The 27,317-nt window shown below is 44.1% G+C and overlaps 1 protein-coding gene across 2 annotated transcripts in view; it reads left to right on the top strand.

Annotated features, from left to right (window-relative positions):
- Positions 1–1,531: 1,531 nt before the first annotated feature.
- The window catches only part of LHFPL6 (LHFPL tetraspan subfamily member 6), a 191,489-nt gene continuing 165,703 nt past the window's right edge, over positions 1,532–27,317 (top strand). The window contains exons 1-2 of one of the 2 annotated variants that reach the window (XM_084768646.1): positions 1,532–1,663; positions 4,878–5,447. In XM_084768646.1, coding sequence (XP_084624772.1) covers positions 5,063–5,447 — 385 coding nt within the window. In that variant the 5' untranslated portion in view covers positions 1,532–1,663; positions 4,878–5,062. Of the gene's footprint in view, positions 1,664–3,183; positions 3,588–4,877; positions 5,448–27,317 lie in introns of those variants that run through there. The other variant, XM_084768645.1, reaches the window with a different exon arrangement.

Here is a 27,317-nt window from a genome sequence, read left to right as displayed (position 1 = left end):
GAAGAGGAAGCAGGAAGTGAAGGTGAACCTCTCGGGAATGGTGATTCCAACAGATTTTCACTAGAGAAATCTCTTCCTCCCCTCCCCAGTGGCCCAAAGCACTGAGTCTGTTCCCCCTGTTCACAGCTGCACCAGGAACTTCCCACAGCACACCTTCTTTGTTTCAAGGAAGTTCTGTTTGCATTAGGGCAAGCATAGCAATCACGTGATGTTGATGTATTCATTAATTCTTCTGTTCCTGTTCAGTTATTGAGGGTCTGCTCTACCCACCCTGCCAAGCATCACAGCACCAACTTGACTAGTGTATTCTTGGCATTGAGCATATGTAGAATCTATAGTGTTTAAGTAGAGATACAGTTATTATAAGGAAACACTCATATCAATGCTTTGTTGTTTACTTAAAATATTCACAAGGGTCTGGGCATGGTGTCACATGCCCATGACTCCAACAGAAAGAAAAGTCAAAGGGAGGTAAAGAACTGAAAGAGTGAGGGTTTGGGGTCGTGTCTCTGTGGCCTTCCCATCCTAATGGATACAATATAGTTGCTGTAATGCCAAACATTTCATGTTTAAGAACCTGAGCAAAGACAGACAGGGTGGTAAGAGAAATGTTCTCTCAACCTTCCATGCTTAAGCAAAGAATCCCTTTTCCCAAGGCCTCCTTAGTAGATTCAATGCTACAGGGGAGTCAGTAACCACCACTATGTTTAAGGAACACAGGAAAAAGCAGCCATTGACTGAAGGGATTTGGGTTGGAGTTAATAGTGAGTAGCCACGTGAATGTGTTGCCATGAACGCCTGCGGTCTTTCGTTTGCCTGCAGTCTTCCATTCCTTCATGATCTCATTCAGGACTCAGGAGGCTGAGTGGCCGGCATTCTGCTCCTATGCCTGGAACAGGAGGTCCAGCAGCAGCTGCTGTGTGGGAACTTCTGGCTGGGAAGTAACTTAAAGAGCCTTGGAAGATGTAAATCAAACGCAAAGGTTAAAAAAAAAAAAGATATTACAATGCATGTGCTTGTAAAGTACCCATGCGAGAACCTAGAGGGGAGTTCAGAAGATTTTATAGCTTGGGAAAATAATTATATGGTGGCTGGAACAGGAATAGGAGTTGTGATTCTGGGCCCCTGCTTCAAGTGAGGTATTGGAGGGATTCAGAGCCTGTCACCGCATCTGTGAAGTCATGCACTTGGACAAGTTTAGATGACCCCAAAGCCCTCCTCCAAGGCAGGAGTGCCCCCATGTTGTCATCACACTGGCTGTCCGAGGTCAGAAACACTAAATGTAATTGGCTTCAAGCTCTGTGTTACAGTGAGGTAACAGACTCGTTTGAGTTGGGATGCTGAGTCCCAGGAGGGACAGTACAAAGATTCCACACATAACTTATACTCTGTTCCAATGGGATGCAAAGGGTCTGACATCTTCGTTTCTTCTCTTTATATCAGCCAAACCTCTCTGACAACATTTATATTCCTTACTAGAACACAGATCATGTGATTTATAAATGAGCCCATATTTTCGCTATATGCTTCTAGGGAAATCACCTGTTTCTTTGTAAAATACTAATCACCTTCATGGCTTTTTCCTTCCTTTTTTTGAGAATTAGATCAAGCCATCTATTCATAAGCCTGGTGTCCTGACACACAGTAATGAACGACTCTGCAGGTGAGGTGATCACTACTAATGCCTCCTTGACAATCTGTGTCACTGTGAACATAAGGCTCCTTCCCCTAAGCTGGAGAAAGTGTCCTAGGACAGTTCTCTAGTGCGCAGTGTGTGAGTGAATGCATGCGTGTGGGTGAGCCCGGCTGCCACTGTGTCATTTTGTCTATGCTGGCATCTGGTACCTCCACATTACACAGATATGAGATCGGCGATAGCGAAGCAGTAGTACTTATCAAGGAGTCAGACTTGTTATTATATGGCCGCCCAGCCCAGGAACTTCTGATTTGCACAAGACAAAGTAAAACCTAAATTAACAAAGGAAAACTCCAAATCTAAACCTCTATACCTGGGATTCACCAGTGAGCTTGAAACAGGGGACATTTGGAACCATGCCTTCCTAGTCTTGGCCTGGTCACACTTCAAGCTACATTATTCCAGGTGTGCCTTGTGTACTTACTGAGCTGAATCCTGGCTTTTATGGACCAGCTGCCAGTAGGGCCTTCCCAGGCTTGGGTCATGCTCATCATAAACATCTCCAGACTCTCCCAAGTATCTCCCTGGAACTCTTCCCTCCCCTTCTCATGAGTATTGTAGTGAGCTTAAGGTGGATTGCACTGCTTAAGGTGGACTGCACTGCTTTTCTGGGAGGCCCATCACCCATAGCATCCTCTTACAAGGAAAGGGCTTGGAAATCTGTTAAAAATGTTCAAATGATCTCGAAACAACCTGTCTCCAGCTGATGCTGCTAATTAAATTGTGCTCTTGAACTTTTATTGTGAAATATATTTCTATCCATTTTATGACTTCCAACTGCTTTGAAAAGGCACATCATAGGAAAAAAAAACTGGATATGGGAAAGTATTTCAAAAGTTGTCTTTCCCAGGTGGCAGCTTTCTAAAAAGAACTGTCCTCAGTGAAGGCTGGGGGTGGGGTAGGGTGCTCAGCCAGTCACCAAGAGGACTCAGTTCCATCTTCACAAGGTTTAAATGCTGATGGCAAGTCAGAACCTGGGCAAGTCACTGAAAAATCAAACGAGCTGATTTCCAGAGGGGAAACCCAAAAGTCTAGTAGACTTTAGGATTGACCAAGGGTTGGGGAGTGGAGGGGGTGAGAGAAAGGACCCCCTCCTTGAGGGAGGGAGAAAGGAGGCGGAGCAAAGAGAAGAGGTGAGGGGGCAGAGGAGGAGGGAAGGGGGTGAGGAAACAGGGTGAAAAAGAAGAGGAAGAGAAATGTCTTGAAAGAGGTTCCCAAGGTTTTCAGCCCTTGGGAGAGGCTGGCTGCAGGAGCCACCTGCCTTCTTGCTTGCCTTGCTTTCACTGAATCCAGCAGCCTCGCATAGCATGCGCCTTCCCATTCCTGAGGCTACACCAGTCATGGTCTCTGTCCTCCAAAGAAGTGGCCAGGTCTCAGGAGCCCTTTAGAGATCACAGACACCACTGTAGCCATCGCGGAGGCTACTTCCCACCAGAGTCCTCATAAAGGATGCGCGAAGATTGCAGCTCCAGACCCCAATGCCTGACCCAGAAAAGCAAACAGGGGTCGGGTGTAGCCTTGGCGCCCCTGGGAAGCTGTGGAGAAAGCTGCAACTTTCTCCCTGAATTCTCAGTCTGTCTGCCGCCCCCACTCTTGCGCTTCCAGGACTGCACAGCGGGAAAGAGGGGAGGGGACAGCTGGAAGCAGAGGGCGGGGAGGAGGCGGCGCCTGCCTTGCCTGCCAAAGCTGGAGCCGGCATCCCTGGGCCTCAGGGCCACAGCCCACAGGCTCTCAGGGCGGGTCCTCCTGACCCTCCACCCTGGCTCTCCAGAGTCGTAGCGATCTCTGTCGGGACTGTGTTGAAGCCTAGGACAGTCTTCCTGGCCAGCGAAAGACAGCAAGTTACGCTGCGCCCGGGACTTGGGAGGGAAGGTGGCCACCTCCAGGCCCGGTAAGTAGTGAGCCCCGCGGTCCTGTGCCCTGTACCCTGACTTTCTGAGCAGCATGCTTCAGCTGTGGGCTTGCTGGCCTCAGGGGGGTGCTGCCTTCCCATCCCTTATCTGTCCCTTCTCAGAGCCAGCTGCAAGAACTTCCCTGTGCTGCTTTGCATCCAGAGATCATTGTGTGGGAATGTGTGTGGCTCCCAGAGAGGTGGATGTGCTGAGCAGTTTGGTGGGAGGATTGTGGCTTTGGTTGATCTGGACTAGGGCACCTCACTCTAGCTGAGAAAGAGGCCCTCCTTCCTCCTACCCCCACCTTTGTGGGGCACCCCCAACCAACTCAATTTCAGCTTTTGCCCACAGCTGACAAGATTTTCAAAAGTGTAGCCAGAGGGAGCGCCTTCTGGGTAGAATCCCGAACTGAAGGTAAAGCTGAGGCAACAAGAGTTTGCTGTAGGCTCTGAAGCTGGAGTGTGGATGCAGGTTGCAGAGGGAACCTGAGGGTGGGTGTACTTTTGCGTTCTTTGTGGAGAGTGTGGCCAGGTAAGCAAGCCCAGGCCAAGTGGAACCCTTTGAAGAGCTCACATTTGACACTGCATATTGGAAAAGTGTGAGTGCCCTCTCTAATGGTTAGAGTTGAACACAGGTGAAAAAGTCAGCAGGTGAAGTCACTGAAGCCAGTGAGTCAAAATAGGCGTTGAACACAAGTGGGTTGCTTGTGCCAAAGAAGGTTAAGGGTGAGGGACTTCTCAGTATTGTCCACCCTGCTTCTATCCAATGCCTATCCCTGGGTGATGAGTGACTTCAGGGAAGTTTACAATACTCTGAAACTGTAAGAAGTTACCAGCATCATTAGCTTGGTTGGCACGCCCACCAAGAGATGCAGAGAGATTACTAGAAACCAAGTGGGAGCTTGCAAGCCAAATAAACTACAGTAGGGCCCGTTTTATTTCATTATCCTGAATTATGTCAACCACAAGTAAAAATGCTACATTGCATTGAGTGTGTGAGTAGGTGAAATGAACTCACGGACTTAGCACATAGAAGCAGTCCGTTTCTTTAAGTAAATAGCTGTGAGAGGTAACTCGGGGGCATTTTATAGGAGATAAAGCTATGGAAAAGCTTGAGCTAGTTTGGCATAACTCGTATAGAGATGGGTATGGAGAGAGTTAGTCCTTACTGCTTCGGAAACATTGAAGGAAGCTTGAAGTGTCTTAACTGCACATTGTAGAGCTTCTGTGGGCATACATAAATAAGCTAGGCAGCCTTAACTCCCACTGTTTCCTGTTCTGTTTTACCAGGGGCCACCATCATTACTACAAAGAATGAGAGGTTGATACATTGTAAGACTGAAGATTTGTAACAGCGCTTAGCTGCCTCCTCCTTGAAGAACTGTGGATTCCCTGGGAGTGTCTAGTGACCACCCGCCTTCATTCCCACCTTCAGGACAATCACTTTGAGTCCTCATTGCATCCCCTGGTGAAAGATGGCATCCAGCCTGACTTGTACTGGAGTGATCTGGGCTTTGCTCTCCTTCCTTTGTGCTGCCACCTCCTGTGTGGGCTTCTTCATGCCTTACTGGCTCTGGGGATCTCAGCTGGGCAAACCCGTGTCCTTTGGCACTTTCCGGAGGTGCTCCTATCCAGTGCATGATGAGAGTCGGCAGATGATGGTGATGGTGGAGGAATGCGGGCGCTATGCCTCCTTCCAGGGCATCCCCAGCACAGAGTGGAGGATCTGTACCATAGTGACAGGCCTGGGCTGTGGCCTGCTCCTCCTTGTGGCTCTCACTGCCCTTATGGGTTGCTGTGTGTCGGATCTCATCTCCAGGACAGTAGGAAGAGTGGCTGGAGGAATACAGTTTCTTGGGGGTAAGTGACTTTGCTATACTTGGGTTGTTTCCATAGAATCCTAAAGCTGTATTGAAAATTCTCTTTCAGTGGTCCATTGGTGCAATTGTAATTGACATTTGGAATATGAGGAGAAATAGATATAAAATGGCTATCTAATACACCCAGCAAAGTCCAAGACTTTTTACAGTGTCAGGGTTCTTCATGCTGGTTCATCCTTGGATATACATCCTTGGCCTGCTGTGTACCACCTATGTGAGACAAGCATGTATGGGATGTTTGTAATCTATGGACTAGGCAGATAGTTTGTATTTTGTATTACCTTGCTCTTTTGCCCAACAGTAGACCCATGGATTGTCTTTGCATTGCTAGATAGACACTTGAGTTCTTTAGGAGGCCAAGAGTTCATAGAAAAATGCAAAAGGTGTTTGATTCAATGTTGTGATCAGGATAAGCCTGTAAGATCCTGGAGGATATAATGGTGACCCCTACTAGCTTTACACTACTTTTCCAACTAAGGTTTAGATGAGTACTTTCATCTTGGCAACTATGTTTTTCAGTGGGTTATAAATATAACTCTAGGCTGATTATGGTGTGAGACCTTAAACCTCTCTGGGCACTTTTTCTGGGGAGGAAAGAAAAGAATACAACGTTTAAAGAGTGATGTGTGCTGTCCCAAATGGACTGGAGAGCCTCAGTGACACCAGGCCAGGTCTGATCTCCACTTGGTACTTTTCCAGCAAGTATTGCTTCACTATCTCTGCTCATATGGTTCTAATTACACTTTATATATTTTCCACTGGGCTTTTTTTTTTTAACCTCCATCCTTCCAGCTGACTGGCTGAACTTGTCTGATTTACAATATGCCCTGGTGAAATATGACAGCCTGCCTAGATTGCACAGACTGAAGGGAAACAGGAAGCTTGGGGAACCTGCAAAAATTGCATGTGTAACTTCATAACAAAGGGAGAGTCTATGATCCTCCCACTTGATATTTTTCTTGTAGCCTTCCATGAGGACTCCAGAAGGGAAGGCCATTCAAATGGCCATTGTGAAGTGTCTGGTACAGATCAGAAAGCTCCAGTGCCTTACTTCAGATTATTTATCATAAAACTTTGTAAAAAAGCATGCTGAAAATGGGTGTAGCAAAGCAGCTTTGGGTTTCCACGCCAGACTTAGATTTATGTGCAGTCCTTTGCCTTCTTATCTGGAATTAGCTTTACTGGGGTTTTGCATCTTAGACAGTGCCTGGGGGGTAAGGGAGTGGGGGTGCTTTGGGGGCCTGAAAGTCTCTCCAGCCTGCTTCTACATTCAGCACGGCTTTAATACATATATTTACAGAGAAATGTAGTAAAACTCTTAGGAAAGACAGATGTCACAGAGTGGAAATGTAAGCGTGGTGTTTGCAAACTTGTTGATGCCCAGACTTTTAGAGCAGAACCAGTGCTGGGACTATTGAGATGGATCTTTTTCTTTAAGAATAAACTGAGCTTGCTGTTGTTTTACTTGGCTCAGGAAAAGTGCTCAGGCAGTTCCATTTTTTCTTCTTATGGTAAATATTACATTCCATTGTTTTTCATTTGAAAGCAGACACCGCTATTATTTCTGGCAGAATAGGAAAATGCTTACAAAGAGAAATCAGCTTTTATTGATTATCTTTAAACGTGTAATGAAGGAAAGCAACAGGAAGCGAATCTGAGACCCAGGAGACTTCCCCTTCCTCTCTAAGCTATGTGTAGATTTTTATGAAATATATCGAGCTAAATCTTCTCTTTACAGAATACCCAAGGGGACACACACTTGAGAAAGGTATACGTATACATTACACATAGATATAAACAAAGAAAAGCATAAGTCTCTATATACATGTACATATTAAAATATATGTACACACATATACATCTCCATGCTTTTCTTTGTATATATGTTTCACGGCCAGTTGCTTGGTAAGAGTTACTGACATTAAGTGTCAGTAGACATCATTGATATGGTTGGCCCTTCCTCTCTCTCTCCCTTGCTCTTTCCCTCCCTCTCTGCCTCCTTCCCTGCCCCCCTCCCTCCCTCCCTCCCTCCCTTCCTTCCTTCCTGGTGTCTTTCTGGTGTGTGCTACTGTCCCAGTGTAGTTTGTGTACATCTGTAGGTGCATGCAAGGGCCAGAGACGGATGTCAGGTGTCTTGCTGTATCCATCTCAAACTTACTCCCTTGACACAGACTTTCACTGAGTCTGGGTAGACCAGCAGCCCATTAGCCCAGCAGTGTGGTGGTTTTGCTTACATTTACAACAAAACCTGGCATGTCACATGTGTGCTAGGGGCTTGAACCCAGGCTCTCACGCTTATGCAGTAAGTGATCTTATCTGTTTCACTAGTCTCCAACAGTTGGCATTATCTTACTTCCTGTGCATGTTTCTTAGGTCATGCAGAAATAATTCTATTAAAACCTAAGAGAGTTATTAAAAATTCTATATCTTAAGTGCCCATTACCACAGATAATAGTGAATTTAGAGGTGAAAAATAAGTTGGGGCATGGAGAAAGATTTTGTCACTCTGTCACCAGTCATCAACAGTTAATAGGAGAACAGACGACAACACAAAATGCCTTGGGAAGATTTTCTCTAGTTATTCACGACATAGTTGGGCTTTTCTTAATTCACAAAAGTTGTATTGTTTGTAGTTTTCTATTATTTGATTCTTCACATAGTGGGTGAGCATTTTGAAAGACCAGAAGATGCCAAATCAGCGAGTTCTGAGAGTCTGGAGGCTACTGTCAGGCTGCAAGAGCATTCAGGCGGCTCTGCCGGGAGGCAGACTCTCTTACTAAAAATGAATCACTCAGAAGGGTTATGTTTAGCTAAAGTGAGGGTTGTTCCAAAAACAACAGGAAGCAGAGGAATGGCAAGATACAGAGGCATCCTGCTTCCCCCTGCCTGCTGGGTCTGGAGTCTGCCCATATGGTGTGACATCGGGCAGTGTCACCCCTGCAGGATTTTGGAACATTGGTAAAGGACAGAGTGTCAACCTTGAATTTGAGTATCTTGTGATGGCTGATCAAAGGTTAAAATGTCTCCTTTCAGCCAGTAGAGCAACATCAGATGGGACTTCTGTATGAATACCTTCTGTCTTAGGAATATTTCAAGAGACCAGTGTACACCCCTGTCCCCAAGGTAACTTGTAGGTGAACTTTATTGTTGTTGTCTTTATTAGAAGGCATGCGTATACCATAAGTTAAAAATAGTGAGCTTTGGATTTTTACTCTTCTTGAGTTTTTAAAAGGCCTGTAGAAAGGCTTTGAAAATATGTATAATAAAAATATTGGTATGCATGGGTTATTCTTAGAGTGCTCTTAAAAAATAGATGTCTGACTTCTGTCTTTGTACAATATGAAATTATATTCTTCCAAACACTGTAGCCATTAAAGAGGAGAGAGAGAGAGAGAGAGAGAGAGAGAGAGAGAGAGAGAGAGAGAGAGAGAGAATTTTCAGTCAGTCAGTCTATACCTTCTGTCTTCTGGGGCACACGCATGCTGGGTAAGTGCTCTATCACTAAACTACAACCCCAGCTCCATGTCTTTAATTGGATAGCAATCGTGCATGCACACACACACACACACACACACACACACACACACACACACTCACACACACAGTCTTTTTCTCATACACACTCTTTCATATTCACACACACTCTCTCATCAGTCATATACTATACATACACACACATACACTCTCTCCCTCCCTTTCTCACTCTATATCTCTCAATCACAAATATGCACGCCCACACTCGCGCATGCCCACGCACGCGCGCGCGCGCGCGCGCGCACACACACACACACACACACACACAGGAGTTTATAGGGGGCCTGATATTTGCATTCCTGACAAGTTTCTAGGTGATAACACTGTGCTAATTCTGAGGGCCATTTAAAATGCTGCTCTATGAAAAACATTTATATATTACAATGGTAAATGATTGGCTTCCAGGGATTAAAGGTAGTTGTGCTGTGACTACATAGAACCTTCCGCAATCCAGCCATAAAAGGTCCTCTCCTTTGCTGTTTGCTATTTGTTGGGCACGTGTTGGTTCCATTGGCCTTGTTCTTGTCACCTTTTTCTGGAATTATTTTTAAATATATGATAGGCATTTCATAATATATTTATAACATCCATGTTACATAAAACTTCCCTTCATTTATCATTTTCCTATACCAGAAACAAGATTTTATAGGAGGAGAACTAAAAACAAGCCCACATTTTAGACTCCGTAGTTGTCATACAATGGGTCTGGGTCTCCAGTAAGGAAGTGTTCACTGGGACGTGTCCAGGCAGCCCCTGGCTAACCTGTACCACCATGTCCACCTTTGTAATGGTTAGGTCCGGAGGGCACGAGAGGAACCAGCTCTGATTAGTGATCAGCTTCCTGGTCTTCAACACATGTGCAGAAGCCTTGCATCACAACCGCGTGTACTGATGCTACACAGGGATGAGCCTGAGCTGGAGATGCAGACTCTGCTATGGTGGGAGCAGGCAGACACACTGTGTGATGTGATACTGACAGTGTGTGCCAGAGCCTGCCTGCTCCAAGGTCTAGCTTTCTATGTGCAGGAATGATGACACATTAGCTGTTCATTCATAAAACACCTGACACCTATGTTTATGTATTTACACCTAGCGATGTCTTGAATGGCGTCTTTCATGTAGCCATTGATGGCAGGCTTATTTTCTACCTGAAGTGCTTTTCTGAGCTTTGATCAAGGACTTTTCCCATTGTTTTGTTACTTTCCTATGAAGCTTCCAAGCTTCTCATGTAGGGACTCAATGTAGCATTTTTTTCTTTTAGTTCAGTGAGAGGCCTAGATACACTACCAGTGAGCTTCCCCCTGTGGAGCATCCAGAGCTCTGCGCCAGACAGAGTTCAGCATGGCAAGGCCAAGCCAGGTGGGACAGGTTACCAAGCTTCCCCCAGGATGACAGGCCTGATTGGCGCACAGAACCCTTGGACAACAAGCCAGTGCTGCTGCGCACTGGAACCCTCATGCTCCTCTCTGTGTATGTCACACTGTGTGGGTCTCGGTGTAGATTATGCAGGTGTCAATCTTAGATGAAGCCGTCAGACTTGTTATTTAGGGAGAATAAGATTTGAGGAGAAGATCATTAGAATCAGTGCTGTGGAGACAGACCTGTTACTCGCAGAGCGCCTTCTTCCCTGTACTATCCTGCGTGCCTTAGGCAGTGGTTATCTTAATGCATGCAACTATGTAGCAAAGGAGAACCAACTGTTATTTCAATGCTAAACTTTGAGAAAGATGATATTTCCAGAGCTGGGCTTGAGTCCTTCACCTTGAGATCATGTGATGTAGCCTCATATTCTGGTGGTGTCCTTAGGCTCCTGGTTTTTTGTCTGGGGAATTGTACTCGTCGGCACGCCAACCCTATGCCCAGTCTGAGTAACCAATGTTGCTTTTTCTTTCTAACATTGCAGCTCTGAAATAATAATAACTACAGTAATTTGTAAGAAGTATACAGGGTTATGCATGGCACAGGGCTGACCATGTCAGCAGCCTCCCAGCCATTCTCTCTTAGATTGCTGAGATGTCTGACCTGCCTCAGTTCCTCTGTAGTTTTTCAGAGTAGAGAGTCATGTGCTTTTTCACCTATTCCCCTGTTGCCACCAGCTAATCTATCCATAGCTAGAGACTATAGAGGCTGGAGTCAATAATGGGTTGGTTAGCTTCAAGGGTATACGGGCTGCTTTGTCGCAGAGGGAACCCGATGAGGAATGTGAATTAATAGCCACTTGCTGGAAAGAGCTCAGGAAAGACAACTGAGACCCTTACATGGTTTCTGTATGGAATCAGAAGATGCACAAAGTCCACGCACTACATGGCGGTATCACTCTCTACCATCGGGACTTGAACCTTCCAACTTAAGCACGGTGGCTCTGTAAGTGTGCATTAAAATCAGAAAACAGCTACAGCGGTCCACAATGTTCACTCGTGATGCCTTCAGGACTGACCTTGTTGCTCTTCAAGTCTCCTCCTAAGAAGGGTCCAGGAACATTCATTTCTGTGTGTACTGAGATGTGCTAACAGGACTAATCTCATTAGCAGGGACAAGAAGAGCTCAAAGTGGCTAGTTATGAAAATGATCAGATTCCATGACAACAGATCTTTACAGAGCCTTTGTGTGCTGAGGCGTACAGGAAGTCTTCAGGAGCACAGACTGGACTACTGTGTGCCCCTCTAGCTCTTCTGGGTCCAACACCATGGAGAAATCCGTGGTACAATTTCATTTCACCTTAATTAAGCAAGTAACTCACTGTTTTTATGGATGAGAACACCAAAAGAGTAATAACAACACCAAAAGAGTAATAACAAAGATATTCCCATTTTTAAAAATTGATTAAGCAACAAGTGCTATCACTATCCGATTAAAGTGCTAATTAAATGCTCCCTTTTGGACCTGGAAAGATGGTTCACAAGTTAAGAACATTTGATAGTCTTGCAGAGGACCCAAGCTTGGTTCTCAGCCTCAGCACTGGGTGGGTTACAACTACCTGTAACTCCGGCTCCTGAAGAGCTAGTTCTCCCTCCTGCCTCTGAGGGCAGCACACACATGTGCATATACATGCAGATGCACACATATACACATAAAGAGAAATCTTTTTACAAGCTATCTCATGTTTTATTTTGAAGATAGAGTTCCTGAGCATGATGAACAGTGAATCTCTTAACACAGGTGAACACTGAAGTTTTATTTGTTTTATTTTATATGTACCAGCGCTTTGTCTGTGTCCATGTGGTCTTTGTGTACATGCATGCATGAGTGCATGGGGGGGTGGAGAGAGAGAGAGAGAGAGAGAGAGAGAGAGAGAGAGAGAGAGAGAGAGAGAGAGAGAGAGAGAGAGAGAGAGGTGTGTTGTTTGTATGTGTGCCTGTGGGCCATATGTGTGCAGTGATTTCAGATGCTGTAAAATGTATCAGATCTTCTGGAACTGGAGTTTCCAGAGGGTTGAGAGCTGCCCCGTGGCTGCCAGGAGCCAATCCTGGTCCTTGGTAAGACCAACAAATGCTTTTAACCTCTTGTTCATCTCTCTTGCCTCTAGGTGAATATTTTCTCTGTTGGACTCAGCTTATGAGTCTGGCAGAAACCTAGGAGCTGTATTATGCAGCAATTTTTCACAAATATACATGGCCAATATAATAGTTCTCTGTTTTTGAGGCAGATGCCTTTCTGACTGAGACATTACCCTAGTCTCTTATTTTTAATGTAACTGTCTGTCTGTCTGTCTGTCTTTCTGCATTTGATTAGGGGGATATAACTGTTTTCGTTTTGCACTCTATCCTCCAAGTTACAGTCAATCTGAGAAAAAAAAAGATATTATACTTCTGATTGGAAAAAATTAAATTGCAAATGTCATTCTCACATAGAGTCCCAGGAAGGGAAAGAACAAAGTCAAATGTTAAAATAAGACCTTATTTCTGGAGTCCAGCAAAATGCTTGAGAGAGCTGTGATAATAATTTGCTCTCTCTTCCATACTCAATATAATATGGGCTTTTTTGGAAGTTTTTTTTTCCAGAATGGCATATGCTAGCCTTGTGTTGAATGTTGATGTTAGCATCTGTTGTCAAGATGTCCAAACTCTAGTATCAGAAACTGTGCAAACAACTGTGATGAAAGGGCTAAGAAGCTTCTATTATATCTCCCCACGACTCTTTGCCTGCATACCTACGCAAAGGTCTGTACGCATAGATATGACAAAAAGGTCAACGCATGGTGTGCCCTCCCAAACTTAGCTTTAGACCTTGAATCCTTTATTCTAAATATTCAGTATTACTGGGGCAGTTGGGGGGCAGGGGCCAGGCAAGGGTATATACCTTAGGAGCTCTGGAATGATTTTCTGCTGGTCACATTCTCACTTTGTGAAGTGTTCTACAGAATCCTCATGGCCATTGAGTATCCATCCTCTCTGTGCCTTTGGAAGAGGGTTGTCTCTGTCTTCCCTTCCCTTCCCTCAAATCCTCCAGTAAGACCTCTCACTGGATTATGGGACTCTGTACTGTTGATTCTGTGCTGGAGTCTGGAAAGTGTTTGAGACGAAGAGGAAGGTGGGGGGAGGGAGGGAGGAAGAGATGGAGAGAGGGGAAGGGGGGGAGAGAGTGTGGGGGGATGCTGGCAACTGGTTGTCATTGCTAGGTAAAGCAGCAATGGCCACTCAGGTTTCAAGTCTAAGTGACACCTGGAAGGACACAGTCATTCAAGCGGAGGAAGATGTCTACAGATTTGGACAGCAAGACAGTCATCTCAGCTCTGGACATTTCGTCCTTCAAATTCTCGTAGCATTTCAAGGCCTGAGGTCAAACAGGAAGTTGCCAACATTGAACACGGAGCCCATAAGAATGATCAAGACTAGAAAAGACAGAATTATAAAAACGGTTTTGAAACTTCATGTGAGAAGATATTTCTTCATATACTCTCAAAAAGGCAGAGCTTTCCCATTCCATGCTCTCTCTTACCGTGTGGCTGTGCTGGCTGAAAGGCAAGCTGGCTAGCTGCACCTGACTTCATGGTGGATGTTAAGCTTCCCCTGGGGAAGGCCAGCTGCTTGGCAGTTATTATGTGGTGGTTCAGGAGCACAGGGAAGGCTTCACTGGGCAGGAGGAGTTTTTACTCTCTGGAGTAAAGTGAAATGGAAATCAAGGTGGGATAAAAATCCTTTTGCATAATGTACATTAACAAAAGACCTCCATGGGGAAGACAGCATCTAGACCTGTCCAAGTACTGAACAAAAGGCAGAAAGGTGAAAGGTGAGCACCTTAACTTTTTGTAGGCTTTTTTTTTTTTTTTTGTCTCATGCATAAATATGGTGTTCTATTTTGATCCCCTGGTGGAAAAAAATCAGTTCATTCATCTCAGCTCCACTGGTGGTGATCCTGATTATAGCCTCTTGTAGGAGCCATTTAAAATTCAATTTGGCTGCCCATGGCCTCAGTGCACAGTGGGTTTCATTAAATGACACAGCAGTGACTTCTTCTTCCCTGTGCGTGGCACCTTTTGATTCGCATCTGGCTTCGCTGTAATTTCAGACAATTGTGCTCTGTGTGCAGTGGCCTCGCCATAGAAGTGTTCCAGTCGAGTTAGGGAAGAACCTGAGATCTGAATCTGAAGCAGTTGACATTGCACAAAAGAAATGTCTACCTTTCTCTGCGCTTTTGCTGCTGAGCTTCCTAGGTGTGTTGTGTTTGGCGGGTTGTTTTTGCAGCATCACCGACAGCCTATGTGCAGGCTGATGCTTACTCCATGTGAGGTATTCCGGGATTTTCTGAGTTGGATTCTAAAATGAAGCCTCCTTGATCTACTAAGTAAAATGAAATAATAGTATTTTTTTCTCGGGGTAGCAGTCCATAAGGAACTGATCATTGTCCAGGGCTTCCTGTGGAAACTGATTAGCTAGGACGCAGTCATCCACCTGGTGTCTCTACCCCCACCTCCGATTGTTCAGTTAGTATTTAAGAAATGCTAAGTCATTAGATTTTTTTTGTGTGTGTGACTTTTAAGTATATTTACCATCAGGCTTGATAAAGTAGGCTCCTGATAAACTATGTCTATTACTGATAGGCCATTAAAAAATGCTCCTGACTTCTGCTGTGAGCTACTGCATTCCTGTTAGAGGGAAAGCAGCAACACTGGCTGTCTAAGAGCACTCCACAGGGGGAGAACAAGGCAAGGCTCCACAGCACTGAGAAGGGGGGGGGGGGAGGGAGGGAATGGAAACGAATGAAAGAAAGAAGGGAGGAAAACAGACTATATTGTCATCTGTTGTTGGTTGAAGATTGCTCCACACTGTAGCTCTCCTGTTGGTTTGTGAAGTATTAGTATTTTTCTCAAGTGATTTATTTTTTAATTAAAGATATAAAAGCTCCTCTCTCTCTCTCTCTCTCTCTCTCTCTCTCTCTCTCTCTCTCTCTCTCTCTCTCTCTTTGTGTGTGTGTGTGTGTATTGGCTATCTTTTTTTGATCACTCTCTACCATATATGTTCAGGTAGGTCTCTCAATGAACTGGGGCTTATCCTGCTCTGATTCCCTGCCCCTGCCTTCCACATACCGGGATTATATGGGCTCACCATAGCCATTTGGCTGTTATGTGGGTCCACAGGCTTGTGTGTCAAGCACAAGTCATCTGCCCAAGTCTGAAAATCCATCCTTTAACTCAGTGTTCTTGCCCTCTATTGTCCACCATCTAGAATGCTCTGTGGGTGTCTGTAGATGTTCTCATTGTCCACACAACTATGCTGTGGTCTGTTTTGCATCTGCACAGTGTTGTCCATGCTCACTCATGGTCATGCTTTCCTGTCGTATCTGTTTCATCTGAGAGATACTGCTTGCTCGTGGATGGTAGAACTCAGGGCTTTGTACCTGCTGGGCAGAGGCTTTACCTCTGAGCCACACCCTTAGCAAGACACATTTCCTTTCACTCCCCATCTCTTTTCAAGCACACCCCCATCCCAGGTTGCAAACAACTTGTTTGCACTCTTGAGGAATTCATAATCACCATGCCATACTTTTAGCATGGCAAGTAGAGCTTGCACTGAACTGTTTCCCACATGTTTTCTCACTTCATCTTGAGCTGCTCCAGGGACTTTGTGCTTGCAACTGTGATGTGCGGACTAGAAGAAGCCTGTGCAATTCAGGGTTTCATCCTGAGGAGTTTGTAAACTCACTGCTGTGACTGCTAGACTCTTTCTTGCAAGAACCTGCTACGATTCTTCTGCAAACTGAAAGCTTCAGCACAGTTATAGAGTTCGACTGTCTCTGTCTTCACAGAGTGATGCTTGTAATGGTATTCACAGGCGTGGATTGCAGTGACGTGAAGATTAGAGCTCAACTCAGGGAGTTTGAGAGCTTTCATTTCTGATCCTTGGGGGAACTGAAAAATAAAGATATATATATATATTCTTTTAAAACTGTAATTAGCACCATGTAAGAGAAAGATAATATTACTTTGAGGTTGACCTCAGAGAAGGGTCATGAGAATTCTCTGTAAAAATGAGTCATTTTGAGACCAGAGAATGAATCCTGGAAACGAAATTTTGTCTTGAATATACTTGGAGGCAGTTACTTCATGTGATATGCAAATTATATGCAACTAAATTATGCTGCCTTCGTCATGGCTTCCATGCCCATTTACTATAAAGCCATGTTGTATTAGACATTGTCCCCAGTGTTGTTAACACTGTGGTGGTACAGAGTGAGCCTTCTGCCTGGGCCACCTCTGTGGTGGTTTTATTCCTTTTTGTCTCTCCTCACGTCTCTGAGAGAATAATCTTGGCAGACTATGGCCCTTTCTCAGTTGCCCCATAAGACAAAGCCATCCTGTGATGTGCCCAGGGCCCTATTGGTGATGGCTGCAGCCATGGCTGCCTTGTACCTGCCACTTTGGCTAAGTTGAATCCTTAGGGTTTCCTGTGCCTTCAGTCAGAGCCCTATCTCCATACTTTAGAGAGCACTGGTCCTTCCCTTTTCCTTTCCTCAGAGAGCCAGCTCTGCTCATCTTTCAGGACCCCCTGTGAGATCTGACTTTTCACAGCATCACCCCTGCACAGCTGCTATGGAGCCCCACTGCCAGAGCCCCCATGGTGTCTATCAGCAGCTTTCGCTGGTGGAGTTGGTGGTGAGAGCTCTGTGCCCCAAGTATGACTGTCACATGATCCTGCTGCAATCTCAGCAACAGTTTTCTACACATTGGATTGCTGCCTCTCATGCAACTGTTCAGGAAAACTTTCCATCCAGGTTTCATTGGAATCGGATACAAATTCAGAGGTGGCGACACACTCGGCCCATGTTCTCTGTATTGTACTGTTGAGTTCCCTCCTTTCTCTAAGCTTTTGTGTCTAACACCCTGGTACCTCATTGCACCAGACAGAGTCTATGGCGTTTCCTCTTTTGCGCTCCATTGGCTCAATGATGAAAATAAAGGCGTGTTTAGGCAAGATTTTCTCATCCACACTCTATATTGGAAGGTGATCTTTTTTTCTATTGTCATTTTGTATGCATTCCTACCAACAGCCCCCATGACGTAGTCAATGGTGTAATTGTTCCTTTGTAACAGTCCAGAGCTATTGCTCGTGATGATGATGTTATCCAGGTTATCTAACAGGGAAGATGCTTTGCCTTACTCTAAAATGATTGACTTAGACATTGACTTCATACAAAAACCAACTTGGTTATTCCTTCTCTGAAAGGGAAAGAGGAAAGATTGCCAGGGTGTGTATTTCAGAAGTCTTCTCTTTACTTAGCCTTCATGGGATGCATATTTTCCATCAGGCTGCCAAAGAGTTCTTACCTCTGTGGTACCCAGCATTTCTATGTGAAAATATTAGCCAATCCAAGAGTTAGTGCTGGGTTGTTGGAAGTGTCCCGTAAGCTCATCAATTGATCCTGATCTTCCTAAATGCCTGTGGGTTCCCTGGCTCTCACAGATGGAGTGATACAGCTGACTTCCTCCAAGCAAACTGAAGTGGTAAATCTTGGAAGTATTTACCACTGGCAAATACCTCAGTTGCTGCATTTTAAATTGGGATCACCTTTGGAGGGTGACTAAAACACATATTGATGAATTGATTGATTTTGAGGCAGGGTCTCACTATGTAGTCTTGACTGGTCTGGAATTTGATATGTAGACCATGCAGGGCACAAACTCACAGAGATCCACCTGCCTCTGCCTCCAGAATGCCGAGAGTAAAAGCATGTGCCGCTGCACCTGGCTGACCAAAAGGCATTTCATGGAAGAACTTGTAGCTCATTGCATTGCCTGGGAGCTTCTGTGTGGGAAACAGATGGGATCCTGAATGTGTGTGCCTTGCACATCCACTCGCTCTTTCACTTGCTTTGTGAAGCACTTCACTTTCCTCTCTCCAATACGAACATTTCCAAGTTTACAAGGAGATTCCCTGAAACCCTCAAGTGTTTCCTGCTTCCGTTTTGCTTGAGGTAGCTTGCTGTATCTCTGTGGATGGGGGCATAGGGAACAGCTGGCAATTGGATATGTCAGGAGGGCAAGCTAAATTGTGTACTTTTGCTAGCTTAGAAAATCATCTTTCCTAACGGCTCTGTGTACCTTTTGTTCAAGTTTTACAGGTCCTCTTAGTACTTACATATCATTATTTTTCCTTCTTTTCTTTTGTCTGTTGACTCTGGCTTATGATTATGTCCTGTCAAACTGAATTTTCTTATACCTGTGGCATATCTAACTTACTGAGATTTCATTACTGATTGATTGATGCCCCTGAGCACTCTGGATGCTGTGGTAACAGAAGGAGTTTGAGGTTAGCCTTGGCCACACAAGCTTAGAGCCACCCTGTGTGATATAAAGGACAAGAGAAAAAAAATCACCTTCATTCTATTAGTTAAAACATAAGAGCGACTGAATAGTGACTTTTGTATCTTTAACATGGGGCAGGTGACACAAGTTGCAGAACAGTCAAAATGAATACAGAGGCCTCCAAGTTAAAGGGCAACAGAGGAAACTTAAAAACTAAAAGTGAGCCTGTGTGTCTACGCAGGTTGGACACCATTCCACTGTTCTGTAATGTAGAAAGGAGACAGTGGTTCAAATTAGCAGTGTGTGTGTGTGTGTGTGTGTGTGTGTGTGTGTGTGTGGGTGTGTGTCTGGTGTGTCTGGAAGTATATAAAGAGGCCAGAGGAAGACTGGGTACCCTACTCTATTGACCTCCATTCTATTGATTGAACTTGGAGCTTGGTCTGCAGCCAGCAAGGCCCGTGAGATCCTTCTTTTCTGTCTGCTCCCCATGGTGCTGGATTTCAGGCAGCACCTTTCTAGCTTTTCCGGTGGTTGCTGGACATCTGAGCTTAGGTCCTGATTTTGCACATCAAGCACTCTTTTTCCTGCTCTGTCTCACTAACCCTGTGTCTTTGACATGAGGATGCGCCATCATTCCTTTCATTACTGCGTAGGCAGTGGTAAGAAAGCCTTCTGCATAGTCTTCTTCTGAAATAGGGAGAATGCGTGCTTATGCTCCGACCTGCCATGGCACAAGTCAGAACTATTGCCCAATTTGCTCTTTTTGATGTGTGCCTTGCGTCAGTAAGCACAGCATCTAAAGCCTCGTAACCAATGTAAGCAGCCTGCTCTCATCTACAGCCCAGGGATTTTTTACAAAACAAACTTTTGCTGTACTGCATGGGTAAGTCATCACCTGAGCCCTAGTCTGCACGGACTCTGGTAAAATGCTTATAAATCAGAGCAGTGCGGAGTGAGCTGAGTTTTGGAAATTTAAGAATACATCTGAAATGAGATAGTCAGTGTCTCTGGTCCCAAGGCCAGGAAAGAGAGCTTCCTGTTGAGGAAATCCCCAGTGGGAGGTTTAGTTTACACAAGAAATTGCATTGCAATAAAGCAGGAGGGGAGATGTCTTTTTCAGGACTCCTCTCACAGTACATATACTTGAATAGCCAGTAAATGTTGGCCACTCTGATCTCCACAGACTTGGGGTAAATAGACTTGTTCATGTGCCTGTCACACTGATGATCTTTTGGCCTCTGGATGTCAATGTCAAAATCAGTTAACTGTTTTAGTTTGCTTTCCATTGCTGTGATAAAACATCATGGCTCAAAAGCAACTTGGGGAGGAAATATCTTATTTGGCTAATATGTTCTAATCATAGTCCCTCATGAAAGGAAATTAGGGCAAGAACCTGGAGACAGGAATTAAAGCAGAAACCATGGACAAATGTTGCTGACTGGCTTGCTCCTTATTACTAGCTTGGCATGCTTCCTTAAACCACCCAGGACCATTGGCCCAGAGCTGGCACCGCCCACAATGGGCTGGACCCTCCCTCATCAACCATTATTTTAAAAAATGCTCCACCCACTTGCCTACAGCCCAATCTGATGAAGGCATTTTTTTTTCAACTGATGTTCTTTCTTCCCATATAACACTAGAGTGTGCCGAGTACAAAACAAAAAAGCTAGGCATCATGGGAAGCAAACATCCTGCCCCAGGCTGCCCACAAATGATGCATGTCAACAGAAGGGAACCTTCCTCACAGAAGCGGCCCACCCCGACCTGGTCCGTCATCCTTCCATCTAGGCATCTGGACCTTCTAAAGAGTAGATTGTTACCAGTTTCTCACTGCTTCTTGTCTTTGAGTCAGCTGCTCTCCTCATATCCCTTGCTTCTAAGAGGTAGGTCTTTTGGAACTCAAATGAAAGTAAATGCAAACCTAGACACTTGGACATTTTCATTCCTGGTCGGTCGTACAAACTTAGCAGTGAGTCAGGAAGATGCTGTGACTAAAGTTGTAACCTCTCAGGCTAGAGACAACATAGTCTAAAAAGATACCCATGCCCTTCCCTCAGTCCATCAGACTATTTTAGTAATGGATTCAAAGGATAACAATTTCCCTGACATATTATAATGAGGAAAGAGAAAAAACAAAACAAAACAAAAACTTTAGGTACAAACCAGAGGAGACATTTGCTTTCCAGGAAAAGATTCTATATAACTTTGATAAACAACCAGGTCTCTTTGCAAGGCAGAGCAGAACTGAGAGGTCAGTGACAGGCTCCCTGACCTTCACATGACCTCTTGTGCCTTATCTAACCTGTACTTCCCAAAAAAAACTGACTTGGGTTGAGTCACTGAATCCTTTTATTCGGTGTCTTCTTCCCATTGTGGCCATATTGATCAACTATTTTTCCCCTTTAATTTTCTGCTGCTAGTGGTCACAGATCTAGTGTAAGCCTGGAAACATCTAGGTTTATAAAATAAATAGAAGAATATCTCACACCTCACTTCTTATATTTTATACATTTTCCCTATAAAGTTTCAAAAGGACTAACTCTTAGACTGCAAGATTATTTCCACTCTTTCTTTTTGGTGTAAAATACAACAAATATATCTTGCCATTTTATTTAAATGACAAGAAATTTGTGACTCGTATCAAACAAGAGCTTATAAAGTTTTTAATTTTCAAGTGCAGAAACTTTGCCATCACAACTCTGGTTGCTTTCCCTGGGATGTGCTGGTGTGCTGATGAATTTTAACTATCAATCTGACAAATCTAGAATCACCTTGGAGAGAAGTCTTGTGAAGGATCATCTAGATCAAGTTAGTAGTCTGTGAGGGGTTATCTTGATTATTAACTGGCGTAGAAGGACCCAGCCTACTGTGGGTGTCACCATTCCCTGCGGCAAGCTAGAACTGTAAAAAGTGAAACAAGCTCATTGATGTGATGTGATTTATCCTCTTCAGTGACTTCCCTCAAAGACGGACTGTAAACAAGAATTGTAGGGAAACATAAACTCTTTCCTCCCCCAAACTGTTTTTGTTTGGTCTGGTTTGGTTTTGGTTTTGATCAGGATGTTCTATTGCAGCAATAGAATTGAAACTAGAACAGATGGAGATATTAACTCATAAATATTAATCTATTTTGATGATTATTGGCCCCTTAAAATGATTTTTATTTGTTCTACATTTTAATTAAGACTCTCCCAGTATGTTCTAATTTTAGAAAAACTCAATATAAAATATTTTGAGGGTGGGGGCCATTGAGACAAGGTCTCTCTGTGTAGCCTTGGCTGTCCTGGAACTCACTATTTAGACCAGGATGACCTCAAACTCAAGAGATCTGACTGCCTCCTCGCTCTCTGAGTGCTGAGATTCTGAGCTGAGCTTAAAGGTATATGTTACCATCCCTACTCTGTAGACAATTATTTTTAAGAATCTATATTAAAAATACATTCTTATAAAATCTAGGACCTTTTTACACATTCTTATATTTAAATTATAAAATAATTTATTTTTCCAATTTTATATCCTTAGTATTTAAACAAGAATGAGCCTCTGTTTCCTATTTTTAATCTGTACTAATTATGAAGAATCATGGTTAACTTTTTGGAAATTATATTCAGAATTATTTACCATATATTTTTAGAAAATTCCAAGCAAGAGTATTATATATAGCTTTTATTAAATTTAAAAGACTGATACAATGCACTTAGTTTTAGACCTGTTTTTAAAAAAATATGTTTAGACATTTGTGGTCATTGGACCAGTGCATTGTCTCACCTTTAACACTGTTTATTACTTCCTGTGAACTCTGATCCTCTTGCCCAGTGTCTCTTGCCCTTAATGCTTAAATATTATGTGCCTGACATGGGAGGAAGAGATGCTAATAGGCACTGATAAAGTCCCCAGAAAACCTCCTGTACTGGAGAAAGATGACTTTCCCACCGAATGTTGATGGCTCAGGCATCAGACTCAACCAAGTTGTGGCTGTCTGTGAGAGGGCCAAGGCCAGCACATGGGGAAGATCCCAGGAAACAAGATAAGACAGGCAAGTGGGAAGAGTGGAGGAGACAGACAGCCAGCGCATTTTAGATGTAACACCAGTAAGTTGCCAATCCTACTTTGTGCAGAAAACTGGGTAGTGGTGTGCTTTGCCAAAACAGAGACAATACTCTGAAAGTGTAGAAGTGGCACACACATTATATTGTTTACTAAGTACATAAAGGCTGAGCCTCAGATCAGGGCTTCCTCTTGCAGATATCTATAGAAGAAGCCTAACTGGGCTTTGCATTGGTTCATATGCACCTATTACCCTGGTCTATGAGGTCTCATAGACTTGGTTTTCTAAGTGGATTCTATAATATGTGCATGTGCGCACACACACTTAAAAATATATAGTACCGCACTCTGAGCCCTACATGAGTAACTATAGGTTGCTCCATATCTTACGTACTCTATATTAGTTTAGTTGTTCTGCATCTAATTTTAGATATCTCTTTGGTATTTCTGTGGAGGCTTCCTATTTTGCTCCTTATGTAGGGCACAGGCTAAGCTTCAGGCCTTTCCCATGCTAGGATACCTTATTCACCTCTTGTCTTTCCTCCCTGGTTTAATGTTTGCATTTACATATGCAAGTAACTGGGATCATTTGCTCAAAAGCTTCCTGTAGTTGAGAGTGATGGAGAGGGTGATGGGGAGGGTGATGGGGAGGGTGATGGGGAGGGTGATGGGGAGGGTGATGGGGAGGGTGATGGGGAGGGTGATGGGGAGGGTGATGGGGAGGGTGATGGGGAGGGTGATGGAGAGGATGGTAAGAATGAAGTAGTTTTGTTGCTCTAGAACAGACAATGTCATTTCCATTAAGAGTCTGTCACTAAACAGTACCTGGCACTTTGTTCTATGTTTACTGATACCTGCTAAGCTCTTTGTCATGAGTTCATTGCTAATAGCTCTCTTTGTACATGTTAACTCCCAATCAGTACTTTAACTACCATTCAAACAGGTTTACAAAGGCATCTGTGGGTTAATATTTTGTAGTATAGAGAAGAAGCATAATTCTGCTGTTTGGCAATTTTGTCCATCTCTCTGTAGACACTAAGCCTCTGTCCATGCTAGGAAGTGGACTGAGGGCTACATTTCTATAGATGACCAAGGAAGGACACATGGATTTTGCTCTTATTCGCTTCACTTTTTTATTTAATTAATTTATTTAAAGTAACAGTAGAAACCAAGATAGAAAATGATTCTAGACCCCAATGAAAGTGATTAGCTACTTACGTCTCAGATGGATGAATGAAGAGTGTGATTGCTCAATAGAAAGCCATTTGTGTGTGTTAGCTTTCTAACATCCCTGCCTTTGGGGATGAGGGATCACTTGTCTGCCCTTGGAGGTAGTGCCTGCCTCCCTCTAAACTGGACCCAGCCTGGAGCTCCTGAGATGGGTGGTGGAAGAAAATTTGACTTTTGTCATGCAGAAGGAATGTGAAATACAAACAGGGTGAGAAACACTCCTGTAGTACTTTCCACATTGAATTTCTAGGATGAAACACAAACAGGGTCGAGGGAAAGATGACCAGCTGAAGAATGCAACTTTTCCACGTCCTTGTGCTTGGGTTAGGTTTGTGTGTGAGTGTAACAGGCACTTGGAAGCTGCTTCTGATAAAAAGTACTGACTCCTCAGTGGGGCCCACAAAGGACCCAAAGCACCTGGAAGCCTGGACTCTCTGCCTTCATGTAATATAATGATGACTGTGGACAGACTTGCTTGGTTTTACATATTTGTGGTAATCCCTGAGGAGTATCTGTCTGCCTGAGCTAAGTCAACCCCTTCTGAGGCTGGAGACACAAAGAGAAGTCAGTGTTTGTGTGTGTGTGTGTGTGTGTGTGTGTGTGTGTGTGTGTGTGTGTGTGTGTGTATTTTATTGAGGCTGTTTAATCAAGAACTCTTGCCCTAAATGTCTGGCTAGTTATATTAATTCTCTATCTGTCTCTCTACACACAGAAAAATATATAGAGAGAGCCACACAGAGCACTTTGTTCTATGTACCTAGTTTTATATCTTTTTATAGATTGAAATCGAAATCATCCCATAGCAGAAGCATGGCCATTGTTCTGGGTAAAGCAGGTGCTTGTGCCCACACAGCTCTACTCAAACCTCACATTCCTCTGACGGATGTGTTTCTCCCCAAGTTTATACTATGCACCCTCCTTTCAGGTTGTAACAGGCTATTGCAGCTTTTCATAAAGCATTTGATAAAGGTAGTATTTCCCATTCCCTGCTGGTACAAACTATGAAAATATATGCCATGCCACCCATTTTAAGAAACAAATTCTATACATCATACTGGTTTCATATATAAAATTTATCATGCTTTGACTTTTATGACACGTAACATTGGCAAAAACAGAAGAAAAAAAATTCTGTCAGTCAAGCAACTGGGATCATTTGCTCAAATTCTTCCTGTAGTTAAGAGTGATTGGGAGGGTGATGGAGAGGGGGTTATAGGGAGCATGATGGGGAGGGTGATGGAGGGGGTGATGGAGAGAGTGATGGAGAGGGTGATGGAGAGGGTGATGGAGGGGGTGATGGAGAGGGTGATGGAGGGGGGTGATGGGGAGGGTGATGGAGGGGGTGATGGGGAGGGTGATGGAGGGGGTGGTGGGGAGGGTGATGGAGGGGGTGATGGGGAGGGTGATGGAGGGGGTTATGGGGAGGGTGATGGAGGGGGTGATGGGGAGGGTGATGGAGGGGGTGATGGGGAGGGTGATGGAGGGGGTGATGGGGAGGGTGATGGAGGGGGTGATGGGGAGGGTGATGGAGGGGGTGATGGGGAGGGTGATGGAGGGGGTGGTGGGGAGGGTGATGGAGGGGGGTGATGGAGAGGATGACAAGAATGAAGAAGTTTTGTTGCTCTAGAGCAGACAGTGTCATTTCCAATAAAGTCTGTCACTAAACAATACCTGGGGCTTCATGGGCCACATTGTCTCTGTGGAAGGTGTTCTCCTCTATGGAAAAGCGTCTGTAGACAGTTTGTGGACAAGTGGATGTTGTGTCTAGTAAAACCTTATTTTAAAAAACAGGTTACAGGTAAAATTTGGTCTCTGTTGTGTAGTTTGTTGACTCCTTTCAGCAAACCCAGCCTGGAAGCCTGTTTTTGTCTTACTAGAGACTTTGTATGTTGTATTTTTTATGTTTTAAAGTTTTGTCAGGAGAAGACAGTAGAAGGAAGGGGGATGGGGAGGATGATAGAGGAGGGGGAGGGGGTAAGAGGACAGCAGAAGAGGGGATGAAGAAATAAATAGACCTTATGTGGTCTATAAAGCCTAAAATACTTATATTGAATTTTGAGGAATATTATTGTGGCTCTCTAAAAGATTGCTTATGTCTTCCTTAATAATCCCAAGTTATGGTTGGAATTTGGGCTCTTTGTTTATTTTGCTCTACTTCAATTTCAATAATAGGGAATAAGAGAATATATTGGAGAAAATGCAATCTTTAAAGTTTTGGTGAAATATTGGATTTCAGAGAGCGAGAGATAAACTGATAGTTTTCTTTGGTCACTTTTTTTTTATAATTTAAGATTTTATAGGGCATTTAAAGATTTATTTTTATCTTATGTGTATGGATGTTTTATCTGCATGTATGTATTCACCAACAAGTGGAGCATCTGTGGAGGCCAGAAGAGGGTGTCAGATCCCCGGAACCAGAGGTACAGATGGTCGTGAGCCACCATGTGGGTGCTGGGAACTGAACTCTGGTCCTGTGGAAGAGTAGCCAGTGCTTTGAACCACTGAGCCATCTCACCAGCCCCTTTGTAGGACATTAAAAATGTATGTCTTATCTTGAAAAGCTTGTCTCTAAGGGAGATTGTTTAAAAACATGCATTTTTAGTTCTGGGGTGAAGATCGGAGCCTCCTAGCCCGTGTACAGTGCACCAGTACACATCATCTGGTGTCTCAATGGCTGTACTGTTGTTCATGTGATGCCTAAAGCAACACCAGTTAACATGTGCTCATTCCACGGGCACTATGTGGAAGGAACCAAGATAAGTGTTTAACCAGCATCTCCTCGGTATATTAAAAGACAATTGTGGTTGTAAACCTCGGGCTTTTTTTTTCCATAACAAGTCTAAACTAACAGCCAGGAGCAGTCCCACCCAGCTTTTCCTTCAGCTCTCCTCCCAGCAACTCTTGTCTACTGTCACCTCAACCTCAGTAACCTGAAGGTGACCTACGGCACCGACCACACACTCCGCACTCCACCATAACCTGTATCTGCTGTATAAAAACATGGTAATGTTTCAAAAACGATGCTTGGAGTTTCAGAAAGTAGAAAAACCCTGGTTACCAAGAAAATAAAAAGGCTAGGAAATTAGCAGTGTTAGGCTCCTCTGTGCTCCCGTATGGCTAGGTACCATATCCTCCCTCTCAGACATGGAGTGAGAGTTCCCTTTGAAGACGCACTCCTTTTCCTTCAGCCTTCCCATCATGGACAAACACCACAGGCATGGTGCTTCTCACTAAAGAGGAGCAGCTTGTCATAAAGCATTGGCTCTCAAGTTCCCAGGAGTCATTTCTGCCTTCGTT

This window comes from Acomys minous, assembly GCF_964271855.1.
Source record: "Acomys minous genome assembly, chromosome: 19".
In the NCBI taxonomy this organism is placed as follows: Eukaryota; Metazoa; Chordata; class Mammalia; order Rodentia; family Muridae; genus Acomys; species Acomys minous.
The sequence above is the reverse complement of the archived record's forward strand: the minus strand, read 5'-3'. Positions and strand labels throughout refer to the sequence as shown.